Raw genomic sequence first — 24,917 nt, forward strand, 5'->3', positions numbered from 1 at the left:
AGAAGAATCCAGTAAGGTTGATAGGGTGTTTCCATGGTCACCAGGGCTCATGCTTTTTTATTTTTTTTTTTAATTTTATTTTTTTTTTAATATTAAATTTTATTTTATATTCCCCCATCACAATGCATAACGCCCCATCGACCCCAATCCTTCCCCTCCCGCCCCCCACCCCCCACCAAAGTGTCTTGGTTCATAGTTTTTGTTGATTTGATTTTCACTTTCTTATATTCATTTTCCTGGTCCCTTATTTAAGTTTTCTAGATTCCTGCTATGAGTGAGACCATCCGGTATTTTTCTTTTTCTTTTTGGCTTATTTCGCTGAGCATGATCCCTTCCAGCGCCATCACATGTTGCTGCAAATGCATGTGTTTATCTTTTTTTGAATGCTGAGTAATATTCCATGGTATATATGTACCACATCTTCTTGATCCAGTCATCTATTTTTGGGCATTTGGGTTGTTTCCAAAGCTTAGCTATTGTAAACAGTGCTGCTAAAACATAGGGGTGCAGGTGTTCTTTGGAATTGATGTTTCTGTGTCCTTTGGGTAAATACCTAGGAGTGGAATTGCTGGATCATATGGAAGCTCTATGTTTAGTAGGTCCAGAAATCTCCACACAGCTCTCCATAGTGGTTGGACCAGTTTGCACTCCCACCAACAGTGCAGAAGAGTTCCTTTTTCTCCACACCTCGCCAACATTTGTTGTTGCTAGTTTTTTGAATATGTGCCATTCTCACTTGGTGTGAGATGGTATCTCATGGTAGTTTTGATTTGCATTTCCCTGATGACAAGTGATGTTGAACATTTTTTCATATGCCTGTTGGCCATTTGCATTTCCTCTTCAGAGAAGTTTCTTTTAGCTCTTCTGCCCATTTTTTGACTGGATTATTTTCTTTGTTGTTGCTGAGTCTCATCAGCTCTTTGCAGATTTTTGTGATCAGTCCTTTATCATTAGTGTTGGGTGCAAAAATGTTCTCCCAGTTGGTGGGGTTTCTCTTTGTTTTTGTTATTGTCTCTTTTGCTGTGCAGAAGCTCTTTAATTTGATGTAGTCCCAGCTGTTTATCTTTGTCTTCACTATCACTGCTTTGGGTGATGTGTCTGTAAAGATGTCTTTGATGTGCAAAATCCCGTAGTGTTTTCGCCTATATTTCCTTCTATGTATTTTATGGTTTCAGGTCTTATGTCTAGTTCTTTAATCCATTTTGAGTTGATTTTTGTGTATGGTGTGAGGTAGTGGTCAAGCTTCATTCTTTTGCATGTAGCGACCCAGTTTCCCAGCACCATTTATTGAACAAACTTTCTTTGCTCCAATGCATAGTCTTTGTCCTTTGTCAAAGATTAGTTGACCATAAATCTGTGGGTTTATTTCTGGATTTTCTATTCGATTCCATTGGTCTGTATGTCTGTTCTTGTGCCAATACCATGCAGTTTTGATGAATATGGCTTTGTAGTATAGTTTGAAGTCTGGGAGTGTGATGCCTCCATTTCCTTCTTTTTTTTTCAGTAGAGCTTTGGCTATTCGGGGTTTTGGTGATTCCATATGAATTTCATCAATAATTGTTCTATTTCTTTGAGAAATGCCATTGAGATTTTGATTGGAATAGCATTGAATCTGTATATTGCTTTTGGTAGGATGGCCATTTTAATAATGTTTATTCTTCCAATCCATGAGCAGGGGATGTCTTTCCATTTCTTTGTGTCTTCTTCTATTTCTTTAACAGTGTTTTAATAGTTTTCTTTGTATAGGTCCTTTACCTCTTTTGTTAGATTTATCCCAAATATTTGATTTTTTTTGTTTCAATAATAAAGGGTGGTTTTTTTTGATTTCTTCTTCTTCAGATTTATTGTTTGTGTATAGGAAGGCTACTGACTTTTGCGTGTTGATTTTGTATCCTGCCACTTTACTGAATTGATTGATGAGTTGAATTAGTTTTTCTGTGGAGATTTTGGGGTTCTCTATGTATATTATCATATCATCTGCAAATAGTGATAGTTTGACTTCTTCTTTTCCTATTTGGATTCCTTGGATGTCTTTCTCTTGTCTTATTGCTCTGGCTAGGACTTCCAGTATTATATTGAAAAGCAGTGGTGAGAGTGGACATCCTGTCTTGTTCCAGATCTTAATGGAATTGCTTTCAGCTTTTCACCATTGAGAATGATACTGGCTGTTGGCTGTCATAGATGGCCTTTATGATGTTGAGTTATGTTCCTTGTATCCCAAGAATTTCAAGGGCTTTTATCATGAATGGGTGTTGCACTTTGTCGAAAGCTTTCTCAGCATCTATTGATATTATCATCATATGGTTTTTATATTTCTTTTTGTTGATGTGTTGGATAACGTTGATTGATTTTCGGATGTTAAACCATCCTTGTGCCCCTGGAATGAATCCAACTTGGTCGTGGTGAATTATCTTATGGATACATTGTTGGATTCTGATAGCTAAAATTTTATTGAGGATTTTTGCATCAGTGTTCATTAGGGAGATTGGCCTGTAGTTTTCCTTTTTTGTGTTGTCCTTATTCGGTTTTGGTATTAGTGTAATATTGGCTTCATAGAACGTGTTTGTATTGTCCCTTCCTTCTCATTTTTTTGGAAGAGTTTGTGAAGGATAGGCACTAATTCGTCTCTGAATGTTTGGTAGAATTCATTTGTAAATCCATCAGGCCCTGACTTTTGTTTTTGGGGAGGTTTTTGATTACCATTTCAATTTCGCTGCTTGTAATTGGTCTGTTTAGGTGTTCTATTTCTTCTTTATCTAGCTTTGGGTGATTGTAGAGTTGTAGGAATTTGTCCATCTCCTCTAGATTGTTGAACTTGTTTCCATATAACTGTTCATAGTAGTTACTGATTATTCTTTTGATTTCTGCTGTGTCCGTTGTGATTTCTCCTCTTTCATTTATGATCCTGTGTATTTGTGCTTTCTCCCTTTTTTCCTTTGTGAGCCTGGCTAGGGGTTTGTCTATTTTATTTATTTTTTCAAAGAACCAGCTCTTGGTTTCATTGATCTTTTGGATTGTTTTTTAGTTTCAATTTCATTTATTTCTGCTTTGTTTTTATTATTTCTTTTCTTCTACTGGTTTGGGGTTTTTTGTTGTTCTTTTTCTAGATCTTTGAGCTTCGAGATTAGGTTGTTTCTTTGAGTTCTTTCTTGTTTTTTGATGTGAGCTTCTATTGCTATATATTTTCCTCTTATTACTGCTTTTGCTGCATCCCATACATTTAGGATATTGGTGTCCTCCTTGTCATTCAATTCAAAGAATTTTTAATTTCTTCTTTGATGTCCTCGTTAGTCCAGTGGTCTTCCAGTAGTGTAGCTTTTAATTTCCATGAGGTAGGATAGTTCCTTGCCTTCTTTTATGATTTATTTCTAGTTTGATGCCTTCGTGGTCAGAAAAGATGGTTGGTATGATTTTCAATCTTGGTGCATCTGTTGATGTTTGTCTTGTGCCCCAGTATGTGATCGATCCTGGAGAATGATCCGTGTGCGCTTGAGAAAAATGTATACTCCGTTTTTTTTGGGTTTAGTGTTCTATAGATGTCTGTTAAGCCCAAATGCTCTAGGTCCTAATTTAGAGCTTTAGTTTCTTTACTTATTTTTTGTCTTGTTGATCTATCCATTGTTGATAGTGGTGTGTTGAAGTCTCCCACTACATATGTGTTTTCTCTGATGTCTGTTTTCAGAGAGGACAACAGTTGTCTGATATATTTTGGTGCTCTTCGTTTGGTGAGTATATGTTAATGAGTGTTATTTCTTCTTGAAGTATTGTCCCCTTGATCATAATGTAGTGACCATTGGGTCTCTTTTTATTTTTTTGAGTTTGAAGTCTGTTTTATCTGATATAAGTATAGCTGTTCCTGCTTTCTTTTTTGGCCCATTTGCTTGTAGGATTGTTTTCCATCCTTTGACTTTGAGCCTATTTTTATCTTTTGTAGCTAAATGTGTTTCCTGGAGACAGCAAAAGGTTGGGTTTTGTTTCTTAATCCAGGCTGCAACTCTGTGTCTTTTTATTGAAGAGTTTAGTCCATTTACATTTAGAGTTAATATTGATATGTTAGCATCTGTATTTGCCATTATGTTTGTCTTTCCTTTGATTTTATTTATTCTTTTAATAACTTTTTTTTTTTTGGTCTTCTTTCGTTGTTATTCGTCCCTCTGAGGTTCTGGCTTTAGGATTCCTTGTAGTATTTTTTGGAGTGGGGGTTTATTTGTAATGAAATTCCGGAGTTTCTCTTTGTCTGGGAAGGTCCATATTCTTTCTTCATGGAGGAAAGAGAGCTTTGCGGGATAGAGTATTCTTGGTTGGCATCTGTTTTCTTGGAGTCTGTTGACTATGTCCCTCCACTCTCTCCTTGCCCGTAGTGTTTCTTCAGAGAAGTCTGATGTCAGCCTGATTGGTTTTCCTTTGAATGTTATCTGTTTCTTCCCTCTTGTCAGCTTCATTATTTTTTCTTGTCCTGGATTCTTGGGAGCTTTACTATTATGTGTCTTGCTGTGTTTTTCCTTTCGTCGTGGAAGTTTGTGTTCTTCTTGCTTCTTGTATATCAATTTTCAGCTCCTTCTTCGCATTTGGGAAGTTCTCTTCAATTATCTCCTGGAATATTTTCTCTGTTCCTACATCTCTCTCCTCTCCTTCTGGGATTCCTATAACTCTTATATTTCCTTTCCTCATGGAGTCAGATAGTTCCCGAAGTCTTCTTCATTCTTTTTCCTTCGTACTTCTCTTTCCTTTTCTGTTTTGGTTCTTTTTATTTCTGTGTCTTCAAGAGAACTTATTCGTTCTTCCATTTCATCTATTCTGCTTTCCTTGCTTTTCCTGGAGTTCTTTAGTTCCTCCATTAATTCTTTGATCTCCTGCATTTCTTTTACTTCCCTCTTTAGGGACTCAATTTCCTTCTTCTGATCTATCACTTTTTAATCATGGCAATTTTAAATTCTCTTTCTGGAAGGCTCAGAAGTTCTTCCAAGTTGCTGTCGTTGCAATCTGGGGAGTGGTTTTCTTTTTTGTGGTGTGCTTCTTTCCTGAGGAGTTGTTAGGTTGCGTGTGGTTCTTCTCTCCCTACTGTCTGTTTTCTAATTTGTCGTATTCGTTGGGACACTGTGTTGCTCGGACTGACTGACATCTTGGGTGAACTTCTCCGCTCCCTCTGGCTCTTCCAGGAGCCATCTCTGTCTTCTGGGGGAGCTTTCTGCTGGTTTTAGGCAGTTTTTACTGAAGAAATGTCCCTGGTCTCAAATGGCGAAGCGGGATGTAGTCCCTGTGCCTCCGGTTTCAGGCACACTCTTCTGCGCACCCGGTCTGCCCCGGACGTGGGTGCCTGCTCCCTCTGTGGGCTCAGACTGCTGGTCGGAAGGGGCCTGGCGTGGAATAACTTCCTGGCTGGCCACTGGGTCCTACAGAAGCCTTCTGCCCTTTTCAAGCAGTCTTAAGAAATTTCCTGTTCTTTGGGTGTTAGTGACTTTTTTTTTCCTGGTCGCTAGGTGGCGCCAGAGATCTCTCCTATTGTCCTTGGGGGCTGTTTTTCGCCTCCCCCCACCCTGGGACAGGGAACAGAGCGGGAATGGTAGGGTACACCTCAACAGCTTTGGGGTGCTGTGTCTGCCTTGTGCCCCACCGTCCTGGAGAACCCACGCCCCGAATTTTCGTGCCCCGGGTCTCAGTTCAAAGCCCTCAGGTCCAGGACGCGGGCTGTAGCCCAGTTCAGTGGCGCGGGAATGGCGCCTTTTGCACCGCTCCCGTGCCTGGGAGCCTGGTTCCTGCTCACTCAGGGAGGGACCTTCACCTCAGTTAGGACCTCCGCGCGTCTCCCCGCAAGCCTAGGTCGTCTCCCCGCAAGCCTAGGTCGCAGGCGCGGGGACCTGGGCAGCTGCGATCCGGGTCTGCACTTGCTTTTCAAGCGCGCCGAGCGCGCCACTTTGCGCGCACGGCAGCCTGTGTGCGCGTCTCCCGGAGTCTTTGTTCTTCTCTAATGGCGCCGGGAGCCGTTCGCTCACCGCCGCGGCGGATCCTGCAGGGTTCGCCTCAGCTCCCGTTCACGGGGTGTGGTGGCTGCAATAGTTCCTTTCCAGGCACAGTCCCGCTTGCTGCGTCGTTTGTTCTTGTTGGCCGTTTTAGTTTGTTGTTTCCCTCCTCCTGGCGGTCGGAGAGTGCCGCCTCTGTGGGCGGGGGAGGGGAGCAGGGTTCTGCGCTTCCCTCCCTTCTGGTCCTCTTTTATGGCCACTTTCTTCTTCGGTAGTTTGCTGGAGTCACCCGTTTATCTTCTGTGTCCCAGTTCTCACTGGGACCTGCCGCTTTTCCTCCCTATTAACTTTTTTTATGGGAGATCTTACTCGCAGCGTCTCCTCGCCGCCATGTTGCTCTCATGCTTTTTATTTTTCTACTCTCATCACTGACACACCCCTTTCATGGTTTCATGATCTTTATTGACTGCTGGTACTCCATTGATCATATTAGTGTTCCAGGTAGAAATCAGGAAGAGGAAACTGGTAAAAAGGGTCATACCATTTATCTTTTGCTCCTTTAAGTTACCTTCTTGGATGTGTGTGCTATGTAACCTCTCATATTTTCTTAGCTAGAATTTAGTCATGTGATGACACAATTATTTGTCAAAGCAGGAAACAGTATTTAAAAGCTTGGTATCTTACTTCCTAAATAAAATTAGGGTTTTGTTACTAAGATTGCTTTACAGTGGGTAGGAAAAATGATAGGCAACTCCTACTTCTAGTGTTGCTCTAGCCAGTAACAGAATAAGTCAAATATTAGGGATTATTTGGAATGAGGAAAATATTTCTTATAAGTGTTATCTCCTTTACCCTTTTCAAGGGAAACACTTTAAAGCAGTCTTGTTAACAAAAATTTAGCTTTAATATTAAAAATGCAAAACAATTGGATTAGCAGTAATTGTCTGCATTTAACAGAAATAGTTTCCACTATCAGTGGGCCATTGAGTTGCTTGAGGAAGAAATGTTGAAAAGTTTTTCCGAAGGTTCTCACTGTTCTTTTAACTTAATCTATTTCACTTTGCTGCCAGTTTTACTGACTGTTTTCAGAATGGGGGAGTTACATTGCTCATTGGTTGGAAACATTAATATTGGTAAACATTTCCATACTACCTAAGGTGATCTGCAGGTTTAATATAATCCCTTTGAAATTTCAGTGGTATTTTTCACAGAAATTGAAAAAGTAATCCTAAAATTTATATGGAACTACAAAAGACCCCATTTAGTCAAGGCAACCTTGAGAAAGAACAAAACTGGATGCGTCACACTTTCTGATTTTAACTATATCACAAAGTTACAGTAATCAAAAGAATATAATACTGGTATAAGAACAGATATAAATAAAGAGAAGAGAATTAAGAGCTCAGAAATAAATCCATTTTTAGTATTCCATGTAAGTCTATTAACTTGTGATAAAGGAGCCAAGACTATACAATGGGGAAAGAATGGTCTTTTCAATAAATGTTGTTGGGAAAACTTTTGTAGTTACATGCAAACGAGTATAATTGGACTACTATCTAACCCTACACACACAAGTCAACTCTAAATCAATCAAAGACTTGAAAATAAGACCTGAAATATTAAAACTAGAAGAAAACATGGAGTAAATCTCTTTGACATCAGTCTTCACATCAGTCTTTTTTAGAACTGAAAATAAAAATATAAAACAAAAAATACAAAAGCAAAAACTGAAAGCAAAAAAAACAGATGGAACTACATTAAACTAAAAAAACTTCAGGACAGCGAAAGAAACCAACAAAATGAAAAGGCAACCTACTCAACTGGAGAAAACATTTGCAAATCATATATCTGATAAGGGTTACTATCTAAAGTACATTAAAAACTAATATAACTCAGTAACAAAAATTCAATCCAATTAGAAAATGGGTGGAGGATTCAAATAGACATTTTTCTAAGGAAGACATACCAATAGCCAATAGATACATGAAGAAAGTGCTTAACATATAAAATAAGTCACAAGGAGAAAGGTAATTACCAGATGGTTTCACTTATATGTGGAATATAGAGAAACCAAACAAAAGGTCAGACAAAGACAAACCTTGTAAGCTGACCAGTAGATCTGAAGCACCCAGAAGGGGAGAGATAAGGGGAGAGAAAAGAGGAGAACTGAGGATAGGAGGGGATGAGCACATTTGACTTAGGCTACCAGAAGGGGGATGTGGTAGGGTGGGAACAAAGGGGAGAGAGGGGCCCAATGGAGGATTAATGGGGTTTTGCTGATAATGAGGTGAAATAACATATATTTGTACAGATGTAAATCTATAATCTAAGACATATATTGTGATATAAATCAACATTACCCAAATAAATAATAACTTTATAGGGAAAAAGTGCTTGACATTACTAATCATCATCAAAATGTAAGTCAAAACCACAATAGGTTATCACTTCATTGCTCTTAGAATTCCTAGTATCAAAAAGACAAGAAATAGCAAATGTTGACAAGGATGTGGAGAAAAGGAAAACCTTGTCTATTGTTGGTAGAAATGTAAATTGTTGCAACCACTGTGGAGGGTTTCTCAAAAAATTAAAATCAAACTACCATATGATTCAGCAGTTCCACTTCTCGGTATATATTCAGAGTGAGAATATGATCTTGAAGAGCTACCTGTACACCTATGGTCTTAACAGTGTTATTTACAATAGGCAAGACATGAAAATAACCTAAGTCTAGTCAGTGGATAGATGGTTAAAGAAGATGTCACACACACACACACACACACACACACACACACACACACACACAGTAGAATATTGTTCAACCATGAGAAGGAATGAAATTCTGCCATTTGTAACAATATGGATGGACCTTGAGGGCATTAGGTTAAGTAAGATAAGCCAGACAGAGCAATACAAATACTGTATAAAAACACTTATATTTGGAGTCTAAAAAAGCTGGCTAGGAGAGGACAGTAGGGGATTTGTTGAGTATGATCAGAGTTGTTAAAAGATTAGCTCTTAAATGTTCTCACCCCCAAAATGAGATGATAATCATGTAATATTATGGAAGTGTTAGCTAAGGATATGGCTATGGTAATTAATAAAATATTTTTGCAATAAATAAGAGGATCAAATCAGCATGTGTTAATACCTTATACTGACATATTTTTTCTATGTCATTTTTATCTAAATAATTTGAAAATAACAAAAATGGAAGGTAGTAAAAAAGGTAGTAATATAGAAAAGGAAACTGGGGAGCCAGATGTGATTTTAAAGGTATAAGCTAGTATGAAAGACTACAAAATAGATGCAAAGAGATAGAGTTAGAACAAGAAAGAAAAAATGTTTAGAAGCAGGAGGCAGCAACACAAGAATGACAGAAGTATGCAGGAAAGACAGGGAAAGGCTAGAAAGAGGGAGGGACAAATAGAAGGAAAGAGGAGGGGAAAGACACAGGCATGAAAGAGGGACAGGGGAAGAAAGGAAGAGAAGAAGAAAAAGAAAGGCAGGTATGCAAAGACAGAAAGGCTGGTGAATGAAATGGAGCAAGAAGACTAGAAAAAGGCTTTGAAAGAATGAATAAAGAAGGAAGGAGCAAAATAAAAAGGGGGTAAGTGGGAGGAAAGAAAGATGTATAAGTGATGAGTCTGTGGGAAACAGTAAAGTACAAAAGAAGGGAAAATTTGAAGGCGAGAGAGATAAGGATGTGAAAAGGGGGAGCTAGTAAGAAAATTAAGTACAATTGTGGACAGGGGAAAATCTAAAATGAAGTTCATCAAGATATTACAGTAAAATAAAATAGATGGATAACAGCTAGATAGGAAGGTAGGCAGATAGTTAGGTTGGTTTCTAAAATACAAATAGCTAAAGCCATAGGTAGGTAATTAATAGAACTAATTTTGAAAGGGAGAACCCAGTGAAACAAGTCAGTATATGAAAGAAAAAAGAGTTAGACTGGGAAAAGAAATAAAAAACATTTTAAAAAGGGGCTGGTTTATTCCCAAGTATTTTTTTTTTTGTTTCAATAATAAAAGGGATTTTTTTTTAAATTTCTTCTTCTTCAGATTTATTGTTGTGTATAGGAAGGCTACTGATTTTTGCGTGTTGATTTTGTATCCTGAAACTTTACTAAACTGATTGATTAGTTTAATTGTTTTTATGTGGATTTTTTGGGGTTCTCTATGTATACACATGCAGTTTGCAGCAACATGGATGGAGCTAGAAGGGATCATGCTCAGTGAAATAAGTCAGAAAGAAAAAGAAAAATATCGGATGGTCTCACTCGTAGCAGAAATTTAGAAATCCTAAATAAGGGACCAGGAAAAAGACTAATTAATACAAAGTAAAAATCAAAATCAACAAGCAACTATAAACCAGAGACACACTGCAGGTTGGGGTGGGGGGGTCGAGGAGAGGAAGGATTAGGGTCAAAATAAGGGGGGGTGCGATTGTATGGGGAATATAACCAAAATGAAAATGCATACATTGTGCAAAAATTAAAAATGATGTAAGAATTATATAAAATAAAATATTAAAAAAATAAAACCCTTGCATCAAAAATAAAATAAAATAAAAAGGGGCTGTTAGTTAGAAAGTAAAACAAAAATAATATAGACGGGCTAGGTTAGGACAGGACAGGACAGGCTAAGAAGAGATGAAAGCAGGCAGATAAGTACAGAGGCAAAATAGAAATACAGAGCAGTACCAAGAAAAGGGTATGAGGAAATGGAATAAAGGAAGGAAAGGAGAAAATACAAAGGAAATAAAGAGAAGATGTTTAAAATGTTTAGCTTTTAAGAAAAAGTATAAGAAAAAAGTATGGCTATAATATGAAAGTAAGAATGCTCATTGTGAAATACTTGTCACACGTTATTATTCATATGTATCACTTGCGAGATTTTGAAAATTGAAGTTTCTGATTCAGTAGCTCTAGGGTGGGGTCTGATATTCTGTATTTCTAACAAGCTTTTAGGCGATGCCAGTGTCACAGACTGGGTACTGCATTTTGAGAAGTAAGATGACAGGAAATAATAGAGGGAGGGGTACTAAGAGATTTGTTTCAAATAGGTACCCATCTTGTGGCATATATACACAATGGAATATTCAGCAATCAAAAAAGATAAACTCATGCCATTTGCAGCAACATGGATGGAACTAGAAGGAATTATGCTCAGTGAAATAAGCCAGAAGGAAAAAGAAAAATATCGGATGATTTCACTTATAGCCAGAATACAGGGGAACCCAATAAGACATCAGTGTAAAAAAATAATAACAGTACAAAACACAGCAAAGCAAAACAGACAATTATAAATCAGAGACATCCTGCAGGGGAGGAGGAGGGAGGAGCACAGGGGACTGAGGTGATGGTGTCCAGGTGCACTGGTGAAGGAAACTCTATGGGGACTACACCTGAGGGAGTGGGGGGAAGCAAATATTGTTTAAAAATGAACAATGATGTAAAAAATAAAAAAATTAATAAAAAGAAAAAAAAAACAAATAGGTACCCATCTTAGGTTTATACTGAAATGATATTTGTGTTCCTAGTCTAGCTGCTTGTTTTCTTAATCTTGGACTGACCACCTTCAGTACTTCTTTACACCAGTTTTTTTTTTTAAGAGGGAGAAAGATTGATAATTCAGAGTGGTTACCTGGATGTTTTGAGAAGTAAAACCTGGAAGAATTTGGAAAAATTATTTTCTTTGAACATTTGGAAACACATTATTCTTAAGAATCTTTTGAGAGTGACTAGTCTGTGTAGTGAAATGCAGATGTTTTGGGAGAAGAAGGAAGGCATAATTATTGATAGCTTATGATAGCATATGTGGTCTTGGTTGATAGTTGATGACATAGAAATGCATGCTTTTCTAAGTTATACTCTCTTAGTTTCTGCATTGATAAGAGAATATTTCTTTCTTTTTTTTCCCCCGGTAATCTCTTTGGACAGTTTTTATATTATGAAAATTTAATCTCATGTTTTCTTTGCTGGTATAACTGAGATCATATTGTGTGAGAGATTAGACCCTTACATCTAATTGTCATTTAATAATTATTTGATCATTTTCTAATTATAATATCCTTTTTATACTAATAATAATGCTTGGGGTATTTCAACTAATTATCTAGTGAAGGACACTGGAAATACTTTTTTTTAAAATTTTGTGTATAATTCTTTTGAAAAATACAGTGTTTTAAAGAAGTCATGTAGTATGCAACTATTGTATTCCTGAATTGATTAGTTCATTAATTTTTTTTTTAACATTTTCAGTGTCCCTGAATGAGATTTCATTGCTGGTTGATACCACATATTTAAAGAGATTTGGATTATGGAAAAGTAAGGATGATGATCACGGGAAAAGGAGTCATGCTATTCTTTTCCTCTGGGTCTCTTCAGATTATCTTCAAGCTATTCAGACCCAGTTAGAAAATACTATGTTAAGCCAACAATGTGAGTATACAATTTCAAATTTGGTAAGTTTTAGGATAGCTGAAAAATGTAGTAAATAAGGTATCTGTTAAAATAATTTAGAATAATTTACTTCTAAAATAATCTAGTAGAATTATTCCATTGAATTTAAATTTATTTTGATGAAACTATACTACAAAGCCATAATCATCAAAACTGCATGGTATTGGAACAAGAACAGACATACAGACCAATGGAATCGAATAGAAAATCCAGAAATAAATCCACAGATTTATGGTCAACTAATCTTTGACAAAGGAGCAAAGACTATGCATTGGAGCAAAGAAAGTTTGTTCAATAAATGGTGCTGGAAAACTGGGTCGCTACATGCAAAAGAATGAAGCTTGACCACTACCTCACACCATACACAAAAATCAACTCAAAATGGATTAAAGAACTAGACATAAGACCTGAAACCATAAAATATATAGAAGGAAATATAGGCGAAACACTACGTGATCTGCACATCAAAGACATCTTTACAGACACATCACCCAAAGCAGTGATAGTGAAGGCAAAGATAAACAGCTGGGACTACATCAAATTAAAGAGCTTCTGCACAGCAAAAGAGACAATAACAAAAACAAAGAGAAACCCCACCAACTGGGAGAACATTTTTGCACCCAACACTAATGATAAAGGACTGATCACAAAAATCTGCAAAGAGCTGATGAGACTCAGCAACAACAAAGAAAATAATCCAGTCAAAAAATGGGCAGAAGAGCTAAAAAGAAACTTCTCTGAAGAGGAAATGCAAATGGCCAACAGGCATATGAAAAAATGTTCAACATCACTTGTCATCAGGGAAATGCAAATCAAAACTACCATGAGATACCATCTCACACCAGTGAGAATGGCACATATTCAAAAAACTAGCAACAACAAATGTTGGCGAGGGTGTGGAGAAAAAGGAACTCTTCTGCACTGTTGGTGGGAGTGCAAACTGGTCCAACCACTATGGAGAGCTGTGTGGAGATTTCTGGACCTACTAAACATAGAGCTTCCATATGATCCAGCAATTCCACTCCTAGGTATTTACCCAAAGGACACAGAAACATCAATTCCAAAGAACACCTGCACCCCTATGTTTATAGCAGCACTGTTTACAATAGCTAAGCTTTGGAAACAACCCAAATGCCCAAAAATAGATGACTGGATCAAGAAGATGTGGTACATATATACCATGGAATATTACTCAGCATTCAAAAAAAGATAAACACATGCAATTTGCAGCAACATGGATGGCTCTGGAAGGGATCATGCTCAGCGAAATAAGCCAAAAAGAAAAAGAAAAATACCGGATGGTCTCACTCATAGCAGGAATCTAGAAAACTTAAATAAGGGACCAGGAAAATGAATAACTATAAGAAAGTGAAAATCAAAATCAACAAAAAAATTATGAACCAGAGACACTTTTAGGGGGGCGGGGGCGGGAGGGGAGGGATTGGGGTCAGAATGGGGGGGCTGCAATTGTATGGGGAATATAACAATAAAATTTATAAAAAAAAAAAAAAAAATAAAATAAAATAATGCAAATATTAAAAAAAAATAAATTTATTTTGATGAATTAAAAATAGTTTTATCCCTTAATGTTATATGTTTCAATTTTTTAAATTTTTCTTAATTTCTCCTGATAAATTTACTCAAGCAAGTGAAATTATTTGTAAAGTAAACGGGGATACTTTATATTTTTTGCAGTTGCCATCCTTGGCTATATTTCTTTTTTAAAAAAGATTTATTTATTTTTTTTAAAGATTTATTTATGCATACAAGAACTGGGGTACAGGCCAGAGGTGCAGGGGGTGAGAGGATTCACCAGAGATGGAGCAAGGAACAGAACAGGCAGACCAACTGAAATACACTGCTGAGGGGAGCAGCAGGCGAGTCAGGAGAGGTCTGCTGTACCATGTGGGTTTCCTCCCTGGCCAGGGATCGAACTCATGCTGCAGTGGCTGCGAATAGCTTCATAGGCTGCTGCTTAACCCCTTGCGCCACCAGGGAGGCCCTAAAGATTTATTTTTATTTATTTATGCATACAAGACCTGGGGTATAGGTCAGAGGTGCAGCAGGGGAGGTGAGAGGATTCACCAGAGACAAAGTGGGGAACAGAACAGACAGATTAAGGAAATACACTGCGCACTGTGAGGGGAGCAATGGACAAGACAGAAGAGGTCTGCTGTGCCATGTGGGTAGCTCCCTGGCTGGGAATCACTCATGTTACAGTGACTGGTGATAGCTTAATAGTGCTGAGACTCAATCCCTTGTGCCACCAGGAGTCCCCTTGGTAATATTTCTTATGAGAGTTGCATACAGGTTTTTATACTGAACTGTGACAGAGATAATCAGTGGTAAAGCTAAATACAATACAGAAGTCTTTTACCTTCAACATTTTCTTTAGTTTCTAAAAAAGAAAACTCAGTTTATATATATATATATATATATATAGATATATAGGAATATATAGCTATAAGATATGTATCTATAAGATATATATTCCTAAGACTAGGGTCAAATATTTTGTGTATGCCCCTAACACTTACTCTCTATAGTCTTAAGATGTTTCCCAATTGTGATTAGTTTTCCAACTTCTAAAGGAATCTGGATTTAGGAATTGGATAAATCACATTAGTGAGAACTAAGTTTTAGTTCACATCTCTTTGATCTCTCTGCCTTTCCCCCATTCTGCCTTGTACATTAAAGATATTCAGAGTAAAGAAATTATTTAAAAACAAAGGTATTAAATAAATTTTATATCTTTAGAATGATTTTCTTATTCTAATCCCAGGCTGATTGGGAGAAATGATTAAATAGCAAAGAAATTGGGGAAATAGAGATAGTCATTTAAATCATGTGGAGAGAGAATATCTTCTGAGCTTGCTATTAATACAATTGATGAAAGAAAATGATTTTGAAGGAAGTGTTTGGCTTGGAATACTTAATTGATAGATTTGATATATGGAGGTGACTAGAGAAAAATAATTGCATGTCATTTATTAACTTATTTATACATTCATTGACAAATGTTTACTAGTACCTACTATATGCCTGAGACTGGAGTTGTAGTGGTCACTACCATTGTGAAATTTCCATTCTATTGCAATAGGAGTCCAAAAATTGTGAGTTTTGGGTCTAAGTTACTCATGGTCTGTTGTTTGGGGATTAGTTTATTTGAGTTATTAACTAACATACAAAATATTTTTGGGGTTTATATATCAACTTACTATTTTTAATAATTAAAATTGGAAAATAATATTATTGATAAATAATTGGTTTCTTTTTTATTTTATAGCAAAATCCAATGAATTCATTTTCCTTGAGCTATACAATTCTATTTCACAAAGAGAAGAATTAAAATTGAAAGATATTATGACAGCAATAAGTACAACCAATGGAGATTTAGAGCTTTCTTATCCGTTGAATTGGCTTCAGGCACGTCCTTTATTTCAGAACCTTTCTCCAGAAGAAAGTTCTTTTATTCATTATTACCGTGCTTCAACTTGTCCTTTTCCTGCTGTTGCTGCTGCTGCTGAAGAAGTGAAAATGAAGCCAGTATCTCAGGTTAGCATTGGTTAATATAATTGGTGAAGGGGAAGGGGGATGTTCAGTTAAAATTCTTTCACTGATGTTAGGTTGATTTCAAAATGCTAATTATCAAAAGGGCACAGGACCCATGCTGAAAGAACTCCAGTGCCAAAGAACTCCAGACTAGAACAGTCTGATCAACAGTCAATAAAGTCAATAATAAAGAATAAAACAAATCTCCGCGATTCTGTATAGATATATTTAAGTCACTGAATGAATGAATAAGTAAATAATAAACGGTAGGTAGAAGACAGTTTTTCTTAGAAAATTATTCTAGTTAATAAATGTAGAAGAATAAGAAATATAAAGCCACCACTGGACCATAGTTTACGATTGTTAAAGCAGTGTCCACTGTGGGACGCTAAATTTAATGGTGAAAAATAAAGGAGAAGTAGTAAGTTGCAACTTTGCAGTGGTGAAACCTGAAAGCCTTCACCTTAACCCAAGTTATCAAATTTAACATCATCTGCAATAAAATATAATGACTAATGTACCCTAACATGTCATGTGCTGAGGGTACATCACTTTCCAAGTATTATATAACTTCAGTGTAATAGTGAGAAAAATCAGACAAACCCAGTTACAAAATATGAATTTACTGAACATCTTAGAACATCGTGAAGATCAAGATCATGAAAGATAAGGAAAGACTGAGGAGTTGTAAGATCCTGATACAGAGAAAAAGATATTAGTGGAAAAACTAGTGAAATCAGAATAAAATCTTCTATTTTATAATATGCAAATGTTAATTTTTATAATTACTCTATGGTTAGAAAAAATGTTAGTATTATGGGAATCTGGAAAGACTTGCTTTGTTTTTTGCAACTTAACTCTAAAAATTTATCGACAATAGTAAGTTTAAAGATGTTATATTTATTTTTATAGGAAGTTGGTAATATATGTATGGCTTTTATTTCTCTGCCAAATACCTCTAGAAAAAATTTTATTATTAAGTTTTGAACATGCACAACACATGGAATTGGGCTGGGACTACTCTATTTTTTAAAAGGTCTATAGAAAGCCACATTAGTAGAGGCGGAAGCATAAGACTTCACCGCTTTCTGCATAATGTACAAATTTTGCATGAATAATTATAGGGTGTATTCTACTTTTCATTTACTTCTGTATTATTTGTTATTAACTATTTTGGTTTTTCTTTTACATTTTATTTTCCTACTATGGATATTTAATAGTACTTCTTTTATTCAATTTGGACTGTAAAATTTTCAAATTCTTCAATTATAAAGCTCAGACCAGGAACTAATACTTCAAGTAAATTTTGATCATTGTATATCCAGTATCTTTTAATCAAAAGCATTTTTGATTTTGTTATAGCTGTTGAAATTCTAAAAGTATAGGTATAACTTATTGATATGTATATCATTCACATTTTCTCTTGTAAGTTTAGGTTTAACTTTGTTCTTTTGAGAGGTAATATGTATTAATATATCTACAAGAGGACCTTTTTCTTTGCCATTTTCTGACAGCCCTTAAATATAGATACAGCCAAACCTACCTACACCTTCCTGCAGAAGCAAAGTAGTGGTTGCTATTCACTTTCTATTACATCTAATCCTGATGAAGAATGGCGAGAAGTCAGGTACACTGGACCTGTTCAGAAGTATGTACTGTATCATATCCTGTTTGTAATAGGTGGGCGCTCTAGTGGTTTTCATTCCTATTTCTGTTTCTAAGTAGGTTATTTTAAAAAATGTTTTGAATTTTATTTTCATGCTGACAGCTAATACAAATATAATTAAGAATAATTGAAGAAAATTTACTTTTAAGAATGTTAAAAACTTAATTTAGAAAATAGTGCCATTTAATTTAGTTTTATGTTGGTAAGACAGGAATGACAGTCAAAATGTCAAGTTTGGTTAGATGAAAGCATGTTTTGGTGCAGCAGGACTTGCTGCCCCAGCCAGATAAGACACTGGCAAGCAGCTAAGAATAGGGCCTCACACCATGGGGCCACAGAAGCTCAAAGAGCCTCACACCATGGGGCTGAAGATTCCTTGTGCCTCACATGGTAGGGCTGAAGATTAAACATCCCTTTGTTTTTTGTTCTTGGTCATAATAGAAAGAACTTCTTAGCAAATACATTGGGCAATAAATTATACATATAAGAATATTGTAAATACATGGCATGGAGAATTACTTGCTTAAAAATTAAACACGGAACAATTTGGCCCACTTGACAATGGGAAATAATTACTGTACAAGAGCATACCTGATAAGCAACCCAGAGCTGGCTGCAATTTTCCTCATATGGAAGTTCCGTAAAGAAGCCTTTTAATGATTCATAAAGTTGATTACTCTAGGAGTTTTTAGGTAGAAAAAAGTTCTAATAACTGATAACTGGAAAGCAACTGGTCTCTAGCTGCAGGCCAAATAGATAGAAGAGTCTCCTGATATTGTAGCCTTGGTGGATAGGAATGTACCAAGGACTAATAGCTGTCTTAGGTAGTTATTTAGGCTGAAATAATGAGTATAAGTTTTAATTATCTATTTAACTTTTAAGGTCACTTCGTTTCTCAAAACATGTAGGCGCCAAAATGTCTATGGGAAAGGAATGTACTGATTATTTCTGTTTTGTTTCTATGCATACGATGATGTAATCCCACTGCTTTCCTTAATGTATAAATAAAGACCCGCTGAGACCCTCAGCAGGAGATACTTGCATCAAAGAGAGTGTCTGTGTCTGCCTTACTCCCCTTCCCCTCAGCCCTCAAGTTTGGCTGACGCCATCTCATCCTTTCAGGGACACCTAACCCAACATTTTGCTGGAGCTGGTCTTCGGCATGTTGGAAATATTTGAACAACAGCGTATGAACTTTAAGGTTATATATATTCCACATCTGAATATATGATAGGAAGATGAAATTGCTCACTAGTATGCCTAATTTTGAAGCTTATCTACAAATTCTCTTTCACAAGTTGCTTCTTTATTCATATTTCTTCCTTTATGTCTTCTGGTGGTAAGGCAGAATCTGAGTATTTGAGGGTGATTTCTATTCCTTTATGTGATTCCTTTTCTCTGTTTAAAAAGAAAAGCAAACTTGCAGGATAGGAAAATAGTCAATAAGATAGAAACTGTCATATTAGCATTTAAGATTTTCACATATTCTTGTTTGATTCATGTGCCATGCTACCTGTATTAAGTTAATTGTACATGACTACTCTTTTTCTTGAATCTTTCTGGTTTCTTATTGACTAAATTTGTACAGTAGTACCAGCCTATGTATTCTAAGGTTATATCCAAGAATTCACAACTGGTTTTATTTCTGAGCTTTAATGGAGAGTGCCAGAAGAAAAATGTCTGATTGTCATCTGTTTTCTATTTTCTGATTGTTTTCAAGCTATTTGTTTTCTTTATGTGCCCTTACATTTTATGTTGTAAATGTTTTCTTATGGGAACCTTGACTCCTAAACTACTATGTTATTTCTTTATTGCCCAGTGCTGGTGTAGACTAGCCACTGGTAGGAGAACATACTTTTTGATTGCTGGCTTTTTTTTTTTAATGGAAAAGAGGTAGTTTAGGGGATTCAAATTTAGGGTTGGAAAATAGAGTTAGTAAAATATTCAACAGTTCATTATATCAGTTTGTTGAAAATTAAAAATTGTTCAGAGGAGAGCCATAATGGTACTATAAATGATTGTGAGACACAGATTCTTAATTAGACAGATAGCAAGACTAGCTCCCATGGGAAGGAATTGGAAATGAAAAGATACTCACTGAGAGTACTGTTAGTATTTGGTGAAATAAAGAAAGGAAAGTATAATTTCTTGTAATTTGTCTAATATTTTACCCTACAAATTTTAGTTGTTGAATGCTACTACCCTACTATTGTTTTCTATATAGCAAATCTTTTTCATACTAGAATTTCAATATCAATGTATTTGAACTTCATTTTCACTTTTTTTAAGGTTGATTGTATATCCTCCACCACCTACGAAAGGGGGATTAGGAGTAACTAATGAAGACCTGGAGTGCTTAGAAGAAGGAGAGTTTCTTAATGATGTAATCATTGATTTTTATCTTAAGTAAGTACAAATATAGTCATTTCATATGTTTTGCAGGTTTTATATGAACCTTAAAGTGCATTTACCTTTGAAGTGTTTTAACTGTTGCTAAAAGAAATCTGCCAAGATTTCAAATTTGAAAAGCATTTACCTATGAAGGTTTCTAGAATTGACCAATTTGATTTAATTCCTTGATTTACTGTAGATACTATATATTTCAGAAAAGCTACTATTTTTTGTTAGCTTTATTTTTGGACTTAAACAATAGAAATTTATTTGTCATAGTTCTGAAGACTGGATGTTCAAGATCAAGGAACCAGCAGGGTTGGTGTCTGGTTAGATCTTCCTCCCTGTAATTTAGGTGGTTTCCTTTTTTCTGTGTCCTTGCCCTATTTCTGGTATCTCTTCCTCTTAGAGGGACACTAATTGTTTTAGGCAATTAGGGCATAAGATATGACTTCATTTAACCTTAATTACCTCCCTAAAGTCCCTTTCCCCAAATAACCATGTTGTGTTTGTTGGTTTTGATTTATAGTACTTCTTTGACTATTATTGTGGTATAGGAACTACTGACATAATTAAAAATCATGTTGGGAGCTGAAAAAAATCAACTCTTATGCTTATTATATCAACTTAATGCTTATCATATCTTTAAGAATTATAAAAGATAGCTATCATTTAAAAAAGCCATATAACTTCCTTTAAAAAATAATTTCAACTTTTTCTTAGCTAAGATGAAGGAACAGTTTGGGAAGTTCTATAAACATTCATGCAAAGATAATTTGTTTCTGGCTCTCATTTTGTTCTGCATTCCTCAACCAGCATTTCTAACACTTCTTTGAAATCTTCCTAATTATGTCACTCACCCTCTCAAGCCAGATTTATTATCATCTTACCTGTGCTCTATTGTTTTACTGATAATACCATTTTTATTGCAATTATTCTGACTCCACCGTCTCACATCATTTATTCTTCATCTCACACACTATAGATTTAACCCTTCGAAGTTCAGTTTGGGTCTTCTTTAAATCTTTATATCTCTACAGTGAGTCCTTACTTAATGTTGTTTATAGGTTCCTGGAAACTATAAATATATACAGTGTGATGTATAATGAAACCATTTGTTGTAGACTAATTGATATAAACAAAGAGTTAAGTGTCTACAACGTAAAACATTGTATATTCCTGATTATAAAAATATGACTGAACTTCTAATTATGATCCCAAAATGCTTCTTATATTAAATAGTTTTTATTCATTTATTCATTCATTCATTCATTCATTTTCCAACCCAGTTATTCCATTTTCGGGTCATGGGTCCTTGGGTCCTGTCCTGGTAGCTCAGGGTGGAAGGTGGGAACCAACCTGGACAGGATGCCACTCCCTATCAGTGCTTGAACAGACACACCCTCACTTAGATTGGACAGTTTAGACATGCTAAGGACCATAATATGCACATCTTTAGAGTATGAGAGAAAACCATAGTATGTAGAGAAAATTCATGAAGACATGGGGAAAATGGACATTCTTCACACAGTTAATTCCCAGTTGGAAATTGTTTTTTTTTTCCCCCTTCACAAATGCTCTAATGAAACTAGATGCAGCATTATTTGAGGACCTGCTGTATTTAACTTTTTGAAGATGTGGAATATAGTTAAATAACTGTTTTACTGTCCTTTCCTGCCTATTATAACAACTGTGTCAGTTTTGGGCTAATTTCAGCGGATTTGCCTGTATTATGAAATGCATATTTTCACTATTTTGCATGTTAGGTCACTTGGTGCTGGGTATTTTTCACTTCCTATACATTTCTTGAATGTTGTTCTGGAATAGTATTTGGAAAGTGTTTGATGCTTTTGAGGCTCTAGCTTTCTTAAGACTTGTTAGATGAAACCAACAAATTAATCTCAACTACTGAAGAAAGATCCTTGTGAGCACTCTATCCCATGCTTTATGCATCATGATGTTTTCCAGGTAAAATGTGCCATGGCCATGGCTAGTGTGTTTGCTAGGTACTATTCCCTCTAATTTTACAGGTGGTTCTTGCCCCAGCCTTCAGTACTCTTTCTATGGTGACAGGTACTATTTGTTTTCTCTCCCATTTTGTGTCAGTAGTATAAATATGGTGCTTGTCACATGTTAGGACTTTGATAAACATGTTAGGTAAATAAATGACTATATGTGTGATCTCTGCTTTAAATGACCTTGCTGGATAGTGAGGTAATTAAAGAAAACACTGAAATAAGAGCAAATTGCAACATTACCTTGAATCTAATTGGATATAAAAATTATTTCCTGAACATACAAGATAATTGGGGAAGACTAGGTAAAATATTAAAATAATTGTGTGGTGTTGTTACTTTACAGGTATCTTATATTGGAGAAGGCCTCGGATGAACTTGTTGAACGCAGTCACATTTTCAGTAGCTTTTTCTATAAGTGCCTGACGAGAAAGGAAAATAATTTAACAGAAGATAATCCAAATCTTTCGTAAGTCAATCTTCCAGTATACTTAAGTTTTAAGAGGAAAATATATTCTTTTGATGCTGTTAGTGAGCAAGAATGAATATTTCCAAGAGTGAGCAATAATCACTTGTTGGGTTCTGGGTTTGTTTGCTCTCAGAGACATTTCTTCTCCTTCCACTGTTCTATTCCCTATCACAGAGAGATTGACTCCTGCAGGCTGCATTCCCAGTTGTGTGTCCTGTGAGGACACTATAGAGATTTAAGGCAAAAAAGCAAGAAGCCAGGTTATTTCTTACTCTCTCTGCCTTGGTCAGTCATTCTGGCAGTGGCTATATTTCCTCTGTGGGTCCGTCTCTCAGTGGACAGACCTGCTAGAGCTCCAGTTTCCATCTGGAGGTACTGGTGCTTCTCTCTACCCTTTAGCATGGGAGTATAGCAGTTTCCTGCTATGCTAATCTCTGGTTACCTCACTGCCCTCTTTTTTGGCTTTGCTCTTTTTCTATCACCACTGTTGCCAATTCTCTGCATTGTATTTTCACTGTCTTACATATATAGGACAGTAAGATCTTGGTAAGATCATCACCAGCATACTAATGTTTAATTAAGCTGATGTACAATTCCAAAGAACACCTGCACCCCTATGTTTATAGCAGCACTATTTACAATAGCTAAGCTTTGGAAACAGCCCAAATGCCCAAAAATAGATGAATGGATCAAGAAGATGTGGTACATATATACCATGGAATATTACTCAGCATTCAAAAAAGATAAACACATGCAATTTGCAGCAACATGGATGGCGCTGGAAGGGATCATGCTCAGCGAAATAAGCCAAAAAGAAAAAGAAAAATACCGGATGGTCTCACTCATAGCAGGAATCTAGAAAACTTAAATAAGGGACCAGGAAAATGAATATAAGAAAGTGAAAATCAAAATCAACAAAAAACTATGAACCAGAGACACTTTTTGGGGGTGGGGGGCGGGAGGGGAGGATTGGGGTCAGAATGGGGCGTTTGCAATTGTATGGGGGAATATAAAAATAAAATTTATTATTTAAATTAAAAAAATAATTAAGCTGATGTAAATTATACAAAACACTGATGTAAATTATACAAAACATATAACATAAATATTATATTATGTGCCATACTTGTTGGCACAATTTTTCTCTTGAACATATGTTTGAGTAATGCTAAAACCTATAGAGTAGTGACAAAGAATAGGTAAAAGGGAGGAATAGGCAAAAAGGAGGAAGAAGTTATTTTTATTTTCTAGATAGCACTAAATTTGATAATTGTAGTATTCATTACCTCTATACTTTAACAGTCCATTTGATAATACATATGGTAGACCCATGATAAAATTAAGTTTTTATTCATTAAAAAAGTTAGTGTAAACATTTGTCTACCACTTTACAATTTACAAAGTACATTATTTCCTCTCAAAACAGTGCTTTTAGATATGTAGGGCATATTATATCCCAGCTTTTCACATGAGGAAGCAGGTCAGTGAATATTTAATAACTAAAGACATTCAGCTAGTGAATGGAAGAACTGGTTGGTACTTTAAATTTTTATCTTTTAGCCTCTTGTCCAGTAATGTTTTCATTGTGTTGGAAAGCCTTTAAAAAGTATGTGAGAATTTGTTTCATCTCTTTAAAATAATAGTAATAAGAAGCAAGTAAAAAGATGATCAAAACTGTCTGAATTTGTTGTATTGTTGGAAAAAGAAAGTAGGAATAGGGAAAATAATAGTAACTATTGAATACCTGCTTGGAACCAATGCAGTGAACATAAAGTTATTTTGTTTGATTCTACAATAACTGTTCCAGAAAAGTAACCATTGTCATTATTAATTGAAGCTTAAAAAAGATAGATGAGTTGTCCAAACATGGATGTAACTCCAATTTCAAAGTTTTAGCTCTTTTCATTGCTTACAGTGTTGTAACTATATTATACTCTTTTTTTTTTTTTATATTAAATTTTATTTTTATATTCCCCCATACAATTGCAAACGCCCCATTCTGACCCCAATCCTTCCCCTCCCGCCCCCCACCACCCAAAAAAGTGTCTCTGGTTCATAGTTTTTTGTTGATTTTGATTTTCACTTTCTTATATTCATTTTCCTGGTCCCTTATTTAAGTTTTCTAGATTCCTGCTATGAGTGAGACCATACGGTATTTTTCTTTTTCTTTTTGGCTTATTTCGCTGAGCATGATCCCTTCCAGTGCCATCCATGTTGCTGCAAATTGCATGTGTTTATCTTTTTTGAATGCTGAGTAATATTCCATGGTATATATGTACCACATCTTCTTGATCCATTCATCTATTTTTGGGCATTTGGGTTGTTTCCAAAGCTTAGCTATTGTAAACAGTGCTGCTATAAACATAGGAGTGCAGGTGCTCTTTGGAATTGATGTTTC

At 35.8% G+C, this 24,917-nt stretch overlaps 1 protein-coding gene across 1 annotated transcript in view; it reads left to right on the plus strand.

Moving 5' to 3' along the window:
• SENP7 (SUMO specific peptidase 7) overlaps nucleotides 1-24,917 on the plus strand; it is a 168,385-nt gene that overhangs the window by 124,441 nt on the left and 19,027 nt on the right. Inside the window, exons 14-17 of the mRNA XM_054700652.1 lie at nucleotides 15,713-15,981; nucleotides 17,493-17,626; nucleotides 19,934-20,050; nucleotides 22,397-22,519. Of these exons, the coding sequence (XP_054556627.1) occupies nucleotides 15,713-15,981; nucleotides 17,493-17,626; nucleotides 19,934-20,050; nucleotides 22,397-22,519 (643 nt within the window). The remainder of the gene's footprint in view (nucleotides 1-15,712; nucleotides 15,982-17,492; nucleotides 17,627-19,933; nucleotides 20,051-22,396; nucleotides 22,520-24,917) is intronic.

Source organism: Talpa occidentalis, unplaced genomic scaffold (genome assembly GCF_014898055.3).
Source record: "Talpa occidentalis isolate TD23 unplaced genomic scaffold, MPIMG_talOcc4v2.1 talOcc4.4, whole genome shotgun sequence".
NCBI lineage: Eukaryota > Metazoa > Chordata > Mammalia > Eulipotyphla > Talpidae > Talpa > Talpa occidentalis.